General features: G+C 40.0%; 1 protein-coding gene across 4 annotated transcripts in view; it reads left to right on the top strand.

Moving 5' to 3' along the window:
* The window catches only part of TRPA1 (transient receptor potential cation channel subfamily A member 1), a 913216-nt gene that overhangs the window by 791060 nt on the left and 111495 nt on the right, over positions 1-10661 (top strand). For all 4 annotated transcript variants that reach the window (XM_086965876.1, XM_086965877.1, XM_086965878.1 and 1 more), the window contains exon 25: positions 6197-6265. In XM_086965876.1, the coding sequence (XP_086822002.1) occupies positions 6197-6265 (69 nt within the window). The remainder of the gene's footprint in view (positions 1-6196; positions 6266-10661) is intronic.

Here is a 10661-nt window from a genome sequence, read left to right as displayed (position 1 = left end):
ATGACAGCTACCACATGGTGGCGCTGTTTGTGAAATATAGAGATGACCACAACAACAGATGTTTAGCAAGTGTATAGAAATTAAAACAACTAATACCTGCCTCCCAAGCCATACTTATAGCTTTGGGGGCCTCGAACAGTCTGAATTCTCATACTTGCAGCAGTGTGATGGCTAGTAGTTGTGTAGGTACTGTCATTGGCAGTGACAGCAGTGACTATGGGTGGTGCAAGCTAGGGTGGCCTCCTGACGAGGGCCGTGGCACTTATATTTTTACAAATTGAGCACTGCCATCTCTGCTACTGCAAATCCTCTATCTCCCGCACTTTTATTCTGCTATCTGCCTTAACAGCACTTCTGCAGTGTTGTGCTTTTTCTGTACACCTGGCTTGTTTCACAGGTTTGTGTACACCCATGAGCTAATATGTGCTTTCCCTTAACTCTTGCATGCTTTACATTTACACTGGACGTATGTATGCCTTACTTGTACACTTGAAATGAAATGTTCCTTATCTGCACCCCTGGACTGCTGAATTTTCTACTTGCACCTCTGAACTACTGTGTGTCCTTTTTTGATCTCCTGAATTTGTGTGTGTCCATGTACTGTTCTATGCCTTACCTGCACCCTTCATTTATGTGTGATTTACCTGCAGCATTGATTTGTTGTGTGCTCATATCCACCCCTGTAGTGTGCTGATACATAAACTGTTGCTGTGCTTATTCCTGTTGCCTTGGGCCCTAATCTGAGCTGATAATGTATTTTTAACTGCTCTCCCGGGGTACTATATTGCTAAACTTGATTCCCTAACTGTTGATTATTTTTCCTACAACCCTTAACATTTGAAGACCTACACTCTTAAGCTAAATAAACAAAACAGCCCTAAAAACCTCACACCGGTAGTTAAATCAGTACCCTACTAGTTACACTTCTTTTTCAACTTTCTCACCTGATTCCTAAATACCTCTGGATCATACTGTACAGCAACCACGCCATGGATGACTCGTGTCATAACATTCTCTTTATTTCTCCTGACTAGTAGTGCCATATACAATGGTAGAATCCAATAATCCAACAATTTTTCTAATTATTAATAACCTACCACCTTAGCAGGATGTCTTGCGCCCTCTCAATATAGAACCCTACTTATTGTTGTCATCTAACCCAGTTTAATCATATAGTTTGTATTATACAGTATTGTTTGTCAAGTCACTTGAGTGACCCTAAAATCTCTCTGTGTTCGTTCAAATAGATTGACCCAAACTCCTTTACAATCACATAAGCCCAACCAAACCTACTATACTATTTCAACAAAATAATGTTTACACTCTTTGATGACGGAGAACCATTAGATTGTAATTATAAACTAATGTGAAAGTGTGAGCTGCAGCTCTTTCACAAACGACTAGTTCTTCTTCCACCCCAACATGTTGCCATGGACCAACTTGTTGTATAGTCCTTGTCCATCCATCACAAAGTGAAAATCCACTGTGTGTATAAACGCTCACTTTTTGCCTGCGCTCATTTGGTAGCAGATCTCACAAATACAATATAGGGAAATATAAATATTGTGATCCATGCCAGTGAAATGAATTTATTATAATTTGATCTCAAGGGCGTGTTTTAAGGTCTGGCGAGCCTCTGCCACCTCAATGGAGGACTCTCAGCCACATTTAGTGATCCTTGCCTGCTTTGTGAAGACCTCTTTGGAAAAAATACATCGACCTATGTGGTAGTTGCACTTTAGCCAAAGTCAAATGCTGAGCATTTGCCATGTTATTTTTTCCCCGCTTAATACATTTTTTCAAAAATAGGAACTTGTGAAAAGCAAAAGAATTCAATGACCCTTATATGCAGTAAAATTTCACTTTCCACAAAGACATTCTTTTCGCTCCCAGGGTCTGACATGCTAAGATATATCTGCATTAGGTAAACCATCCTAGTTAGGGAAGACACCTGATCCTTCGAGGACTGCAACTTTGTTCGGGATACACCTAAGCCAAGAGTGGTGTCAAGAACTTACCAAAGTCCATGACCACGCAGGAAGAGAAGAATCATTCCATGCGCTGCCAGGTGTAGTACCCTGTGTCTGGCTGAGCATCTGGCTACTGAGGAGTTTTTTTGCCCACAAGAGGGCTCTTTCTAGAATTACCTTGATTGTCAGGCATAAAGGGTGATGGCAGACTCTGGAATTCAGCGCGGAACGAAGGCTCTCAAACTTCGGCTTATAAAAACTAGACTTTCTGGAAAGGGGTGAGGACATGCCCCCTAAGCTGGTCTTCTAAGGTGATGTTTGTCATTAGGATGTTGAGGTTTCCAATTGACAATGAACTAGAGCTTTTTTTCTGTGATACTTTGTATTCGTGTTTGAATCTTATGTAATCATATTTGAGGGATGCAATCACAAGAGAAAGAAGCAGTGCAAAGCATGTGTTCTCTGATTTTACAAATACATTCTTCACCCACTTGCTGCATTTTTCATCCCAGGAATTTGCATCAAGCAGTTGGCGCTCCTTCTGCAAATATGAACATAGGATTCTTGATTGTCTCTTTTCTCTTTTCTTATGTCAGGACACATTTGGTGCCTTGCTGATTTCTTAATTATTAATGCTCCTCTTCAAGGATTTGTTTTCATTTTGGGGAGGTTTCCACCTAATTGGGACATGTTCATGTAAACTTTTTTGTGCACTCTGCCTAGTGAGTAGAATTCCCATTTCCAAGGGCACTCAAGGAGACTCCACAGTCCATGTCATTACCTAGTCCTTGACAGGTTGCTTCCTTTGATAGACCTGGAATGGTAGCACCCGTCCTTTAAACATTTGTTTACCATAATAAATCAGGTGGGGAGCCCTACGTTCTGCAAGGTAGGAGAACTGCCAGTTTTTGTTAGCTCTCCTGCCCCACAAAAAACTCCAAATTACCTCCAATGTTTCACCTGCAGTCATCTGCAGAATTTCTGAATAGTGACATTGTAAATCACTTCCAACAATTCAGATTGTAATGGTAGCCAGACAAATAATCATTTCTCTAATGCCACCACCTCCTCCAACTGGCTATGCTTGTATTTTACCTGCGCAAACACAAGTAGATGATGTACGGAATACTGAAACGTTTCAAACACTCACCCTCAGTCACAGATGTGGGTTGGATCCATCATCGTTCTTTAGCTGTCTTTGCCACCCCAGTTCAGACCCAGCCATATTTAAATGAGTCTTGACCCTGCGCCTCATAGAAACAGTCCAGCCCGAACTGCAAAGCCAGATCTTCCCTGTACCGGAAACACACATCCTGGGACCAGTTTTGGGGTAACACCCCTCATCAGCCAGGCTAGCTTGAATCCAATGGCAAAGTGAGCAAGGGATCCATGTCTGGGCATACCCTGCCAACTTTGGGTGAACAAAGCAAACATGTGTAGATGAAGGGCAGGGTACTGAAAATGTTTGGACACTCACCCCCAGTCACAGATCAGGGATGAATCCATCATCGTTCTTCAGCTCACTTTGGCACCCCAGTTCAGATCCAGACATCTTGAAATCAGTCTTGACCCTCTGTGATGGATTTAAGCCCAAACTCTGTACTGCAGTAAATGTATGACATTGTTCTGCATTCTGCCCATTAATTGTTGTTTTTGCATTTGTCACCCCGAGTAAGACGGTTATGCCCAGATATGGGTCCTGTGCGATCCATGCCTCTGGAGTCAGCCTATCCTGGTTGATGAGGGGTAAAACCCCCAAACCAGTCCTAGATTACTTGTCTCCAGTCCAGATAGGACCTGGGCTCGTAGTTCGGGCTGGACTGTTTCCATTGGGTGCAGGATCAAGACTTATTTGCTGTGTCAAACTGGAATGGTTAGGGGAGAAAAGAAACCATGGATTTGGACCAGGATCTCTGAACTGGGGAGAATGTATGACATTGTTCTGCATCCTGTCTATCAATTGTTGTTTTTGCATTTTTCACCCATAGTGGAACAGGTATGCCCAGACGTGGGTCTCGTGCTCTCCATGCCACTGGAGTCAAGCTATCCTGGTTGATGAGGGGTGAAACCCTGAAACCGGTCCTAAGATGCTTGTTTCCAATCCAGGGAGGACCTGGCCTGGCAGTTTAGACAGGTCTGTTCCCATTGGGCCCAGGATCAAGACTGATTCGCATATGGCTGGGTTCAAACTGGAAGGGCATGAGTAGCAAAAAAACAATGGATTTAGGCCCAGACCTCTGTACGCAGGTGAATGTATGACATTGTTCTGCATTCTGTCCATCAATTGCTGTTTTTGCATTTGTCATCGCGAGTGGGACGGGTATGCCCAGACGTGGGTCCTGTGCTCTCTATGCCACTGGAATCAAGTTATTCTGGCTGATGAGGGGTGAAACCCCAAAACATGTCTTAGGATGCTTGCTTCCAGTTTATTCTACTCTATGTAGATAGAGAGAGGGGGCTTTGTAGTCCTCCCATGCCTGACAGTGGGGACTGAGAGGTTGAACTTGATTAACGAATGATCTGACCATGTCAATGGGAGACTTTCTTTTGGTGTAAGTCCCTGCACCATGGTATCATCCTCGACAGTGAGCTCTCCATGAAACAACAGGTCAACTCTCTTCCCCCTCCTGCTTCAGTACCCTCTGTAAGATCTCTATATGGCTCCCAACAGACACCATAAGCACCTTCTTACAAGCTGATTTGACTACGGGAACACCCTCAACGCTGGATTCACCTTCCTCCTCCTCCAACACCTCATCTATCTAGACCACAGCAGCAAGAATTCTCCTGGACCTGCCCAGCCAATTCCACATCATCTCCGACCTCCGTAGGCTTCACTGGTTCTCCATCAATAGGCGATGCCCTTTCAAACTGTTTACACACACCTACAAAGCCCTCCACAACATGGGACCTATATACCTGAACAACCACCTGGCCTTTCCACGAGCCTACCAGACACCAGCCGTCTGCCTCCATGGCCCTTGACACCGCCCCAGCATCCATCGTTCTTGAGCCAGAGGAGGTGACTTCTCCCAATTTCCTGCTAAGGCCTGGAATGATCTCCCCATCAACCTCCAAACCTCTTCCTTCCTTGCCGAATTAAGGGGCAGCCTCAAGGCCTTTATGTTTCCCCACGCAGCGCCTGGATACAACCCGGGGTGATTAGCATGCTTTACAAATACTAATGGATTGATATTTTCTTTATATTATATTGTTTATGGCCCTTAGGTGCCTTGAAGTTCAAACTCATTGATTCTGCCAAAAATGATGGGCTGGGAGATAGTTACGATAGGCTGACATCTCACCCAGTCCGTTGCTCTACCACATCCTGCTGCCTATCCTTTTTGGTCCACCTCTGTACTTCCCCCTTTTCAGCTGGCCCCTGTGTAGCCATTTCCTTGGTTTGCACAATAGAAAAGCCCAAACTAAAACAACAAAAACCAAAACAAATTAGGAATTTTAGGAAATTGCTATGCTAGCCTTTAGAGAAAAAATATTTGAGATACTAAAATTATATGATGTTATTTGTGATCAAAATTGCAGCACTTTTTAAAGGCCAAAAGCTGATGTGTGGCACAAAGACAAGTTTAATGAAAATGAAAGCCTAGTATTTAGAGTGAAAATGTGTACATTTATAAATTATTATTATTAATATTAATATTTATAATATTGATGATGATGATAATTGCATTGTTATTTCTTTTTTAAATATTACTAGCTATTACTAGTTAAGTGATATGCATTATAACTGAGTGCTTCTTAAATAGGTGATAAAAATATGTGAACTTGCCCTAAAATCTTGGTAAAATGCAGAAAAGAAGCTGAAAATCCAAAGTCTTCATGGGTTTTTTCCATTACAAGTGATAATATCTTGTAACGCCCAGACTTAGGTGCAGTGATACTGGCCAGAATCTGAGACCGTGCACCTAAATCTGGCCATCTCACAAGTAAGGCCTTACCCTTTTAAATAATCCACATCAGTACAAAAAATCACCATTATTATTATTGTTTCCCCAGTGTGGGTTTCAGCTTTTGGGTTTCTTTATAATTTGCATAATTCTTTTATTGACAAGATTAACTGCCTATATGTTCACATCTGATTGACATATTTTATTAGTAACTCTATGTCTATGTGTATAATTGCCTACATTTCTATGTATTTAATCAGTGTGGAAGTTATTGGTGACCATGTGAAGATGACAATATTATTTGGTGTCTTACTTTAGATTGGTTTGGCAGTTGGAGATATTGCAGAAGTGCAACGCAATGCTGCGCTGAAAAGAATTGAAATGCAGGTAAATATTGAAGCATCATCAAATGTATATGAGCCTATTCACCAACTGCATTTCGTAGTATATGAGGTAGTACTACAGATGTACTACTTAGTATAAAATACAATTCACAAACTTACAGATGTAAATCTCCACCTCTCCTAATTTTTCTATGCGGAGATTCTCACACATGTAAGTTTAGTTGGCAGTGAGCACAAAGTAATTTAAAAAAAAATTGTATTTAACTACGTTGTATTTGTCTATCGACAATCCACCCACCCCTGCCCCAACACTCTGACCTGCACGAGCCGCTCTTGTGTAAAAGTACTACAGCTCAGTGATGAAGTAAGTCCAGCACCAGTTATGGCCAACCAGTTATGCTACAATACCCTGCAATAGCCTGTCATAGAAAATAATTAAGGAACGGTGTTAAAATAAAATCTCATAAGAAAATATGTTAAAATATAAGTAAAATATTTTAACCAGTTAAAATGCTAATAAATGTAATTTAATGTTAAGAAAAGTATCTAAAAATAAAACATAATTGTTCTTTTAAAACATTTTCATTCACAATTAATGTAACATTAGTATATTTTAAAAGTAATTTAAGTATGATTCATTCATTCTCCAAAATCACATCACATTTTTAAGTGCATGTATATTTTTTACTTTAGGTAGAGTTTTATGTTTTTTTATTTCAACTTCAGAAAAATCATTTATATTTATTATAATATATATTCAAAATAATTACAAGTTAAATAAAAATTCAGTTAATAGTGCAATAGCATTTTTATTTTATTATACATCTAAAACATTTTTAGTTTTTCCTATACCTAATCATCTCTGCCCATTTGGCCATATATTTATTTTAAATGTGTGAAACAAATTTAAAACTTCATTTTGAAAAAAAATATTTGATTAATTTAAATATATTAAATTACATTTAAGATTTATGAAAAATTTAACCTATGCTAAATGTTTATATGCATTTAAAATGTATGAAAAATTACAAAATATTGTATTTTTATTTTTTCATTATCTTTTTAGCCAATATTAAAGGTGGATTTGTTTCTTAACAAAATGTTAATACATTTGTTATCATAAAATAATATTTATTGTGGAACTTTTCACATTATTAAACAATAAATGCATATTATACGTACATTTAAGAAATTGGAATATATTATTTTAATTTACCATTATTGCCTTTATGTTCTATTTTAAGTACATACCTTCATTTTGTCCATTTGGAGGGTGATGCCAGAACTCCTTTGTGGCAGTAGTAACTTACTCTCGTAAATGTGGGCAAGGATGTGGCCTAACAGCTAAAGTGGTTGACCTGTGATTCTGAGCATATCGCTTAATCTCGCCATGCCTAACAAAAATGAAAGTGTCTGTCTGTAACACAACTGGTGCTCATGTGAAGCGATCTTATACCTTTGGGTCTAGTTTGCTCTATATAAAATCCCCCCCCAAAATCTGGCTCGAGCAAGGGGTAAAGACAAGTATGATAACTTTAAACTCGTACATGACGCATTGCCAAAAGTGAGTTACTTAAAACTTTAAGACTAAAATGACCCTTATGAATAGCCCCATTCAAGTTTAGATGATTGTTTGCCTAAATAATGCAATGGATATTTTTCAGGTGCTGTAACAAGAAGAGATTATGGGCCTAATTACGAGTTAGGTGCTCAAACCCATGATGGCGGTCCCTGAACTAAAAGACTGGCAGGCCACCTGCTGTATTATGATGATGGACCGACACAGGAACACTGCTACCGCTGAGATCCTTGATCCTGTGGCAGTGGCACAGCAATTAGAGGCCATAATATGCTGGCTGGTCAGCTGTTGCACAACTAAGCATATTATGATTTTCCTCACAGCCCTCCTTTTCATGGCAGTAAGCCTGCCATGATAAGGGTGGTGGTGTGGAAACTAAGGAGGCGCTGCAGGGGCCCCTGGATCCTTTATGCACAGGGGTGCATGCATGGGGGCACATTGTGTGCCCCTCTGTCTGTATAAACCCCCATATTCCTGCCCAACATTGTGCATTTTAGTCCATGTAGGAATGTGCTTTTGCACTCCCATTGCTGTGCCTTTGTAAGGGTCACTGCCTGGGACTGCTAAAGCACCACCCGCTAGACATGGACAAAACTCCTAATCTGGCTGGCGGTTGGCCCACAGCTTTTTCGGTGTGGCAACGAGGCAATGGTGTGGCACCAAAGTCGTAATCAGACCCTTTGTCCTTTTAAATGCCCTGCCTGTGCCAAAGCATTGCACCACAATCAAATTGGAGATACAGCTTATTCAGATGATCTAAATAGAATACCATATATGCCACAGTTTCACCAAAGATCAATATTTGGAGAAAACTGGGGAATGCTAATGTTTAATTGAGGCATCAAATGGATTGTAAAATTTTCATGCCTAATTTGTTGATCATTTGAGTGCCTAGTGGCCTATTGAATAACAAAAAAAGAACATCAAATAGAATACAAAAATATAGAAATAAAGCAAATATATTACATTGTAGATAGCAAATCACTACTTTCATGATCTTTAGGTGCACTGGGTTAGGTGTCTGAAAAATGGTGGTGACTAATTTGTGAGAGCTGTACCTTACTGATTCAATAAACACATTCTTGTTAGGATACAACACAGAACATCAAGAAAAACCTGCTCAACTCCTTCAGCTACAGCATTAGCTAGTGAAATATTAGACAGATTTTAGCATACTAAGCAAGATAAAATACAATAAAATTCCAAAATAGGTTCAATCAATAGCAAGCAAGATATAATACAATAACATTTCAAAACCAATTTAGAATAATCAGGAACTTATTTACAGCCACCACAAAAGTCATTCGATCACCACTAGTGATCAAATGTCTTTGCCACCTCCTCGCATTTCAGAGTTCTATGCTCTGACTCTCTTTTTGATGATCAGAAACATGCAGCAGGTCAATTAATGAGGCTGTAGGCAACATGAGGCTTATGGGATTAGAACCTTATATTTCCCAGCCTCACAGTAGAAGTAAAAAATATTCCCCTTTAAGTGATACTGAAAATGGGAGTCCTGGCCTCTTTCACACACCCCCAGGCTTTCCATGGAAAGACCCTAGATTGAAATGAAATAAACGTTTCATAAAGTGCGTATATGCTGAGGCATCTTGGCGCTAGAGCTGTCATAACCTGTGCAAGGAGGTGAACAAAGGTCAGCAGTTTGGCAAGAAGAGCCAAGTTTTCAGTGCCTTTCTGAACAGTTGCCTGTTTGTTTGGCTTCTCAAAGTAAAAGGCAGAGTCTTCCAAAGTTTAGGGGTCAGATGAAGGAAGCTTCTACCACCCCATTTCACGGTTCTCACCCTGGGAATGACCAGCAAATTCCAGATCCCACTCTAGTCAGAATTTCCACAGTCTACTCTTAAACGGGCAGCTTGTTCCTGTACACAGGATAGAACCATTCTTCAGTCATTTTTGTGCCGGAGGAGGTGGAGGAAGCCAACCAATGGAACCTTTGAGATCACATCTAGTCTGTGCATTCAAGTGGAAAGAATGGCGTACTGCAGTCTTTTCAACAGGTAGGCAAGGCACAATCTACCTATTTGTTCTGTGTCCCAGAATGTCCTAGAATTTTCTGATGAGCTGATGGTGTGGTTTAATTTTATTATATGTACCAGTCAGTGATTGGTGCATTCTCTAACTCAGTATTTGCAAAATTCCCATCAACATCTATCCCACTTTTGCAGTACTTCCTGTATTGCCTGCCTGCAAACTATTCCAGAATTCTTTGTCCAAGATGACCTCAGTTGGACCCAACATTCACAGCTTCTTGTCTCCTCCCAGGTTATGCCCTACGTAAATGCGATAACACTCCCCTCGACCAGATGTGAGAACAGGTGGATCCCCTGCAATAATCAGAATAATGGAGGAGAGAACCCACCTTGCACAGGGCTTGTTATAAAGCAAGTCCTACTTGCATTTTCTTGTTAAAATCCATTTGGCCTTCCTTTCCTGTCCAATCCCAAATATCACTTTTCAAGGTGAGTGGCTGTGACAGATAGATCATCCTTCATGCTCTCCATTTTAGTGGTAGATGATCATTACATACGTCATCAAGGCTTAATCACTGCCAGGAGGCAAGTTCAGCAGAAACAAAATCATTACTGTTGAATATAAAAAAATTGCCTTTTCAGTATATTAATTAAAATCCATCATCTACCAGTGAACTCAGTTTTTTATATATAACTCAAGATTTTATCATATTCAATGTCTAAACTCTACATTTAACTTTTAATCACACCTCCCTAATGGAAAAATGCATTGTTAAATATATAGAAAAAATAAGATTTTGTAGTTCTTGAATTTTTACCATATACTACCTTTACTCATAAAAGCCAGTTTTTTGGGCTACAATGCACAC

The sequence above is a fragment of the Lissotriton vulgaris genome, chromosome 4_1 (assembly GCF_964263255.1).
Source record: "Lissotriton vulgaris chromosome 4_1, aLisVul1.2, whole genome shotgun sequence".
In the NCBI taxonomy this organism is placed as follows: Eukaryota; Metazoa; Chordata; class Amphibia; order Caudata; family Salamandridae; genus Lissotriton; species Lissotriton vulgaris.
The sequence above is the reverse complement of the archived record's forward strand: the minus strand, read 5'-3'. Positions and strand labels throughout refer to the sequence as shown.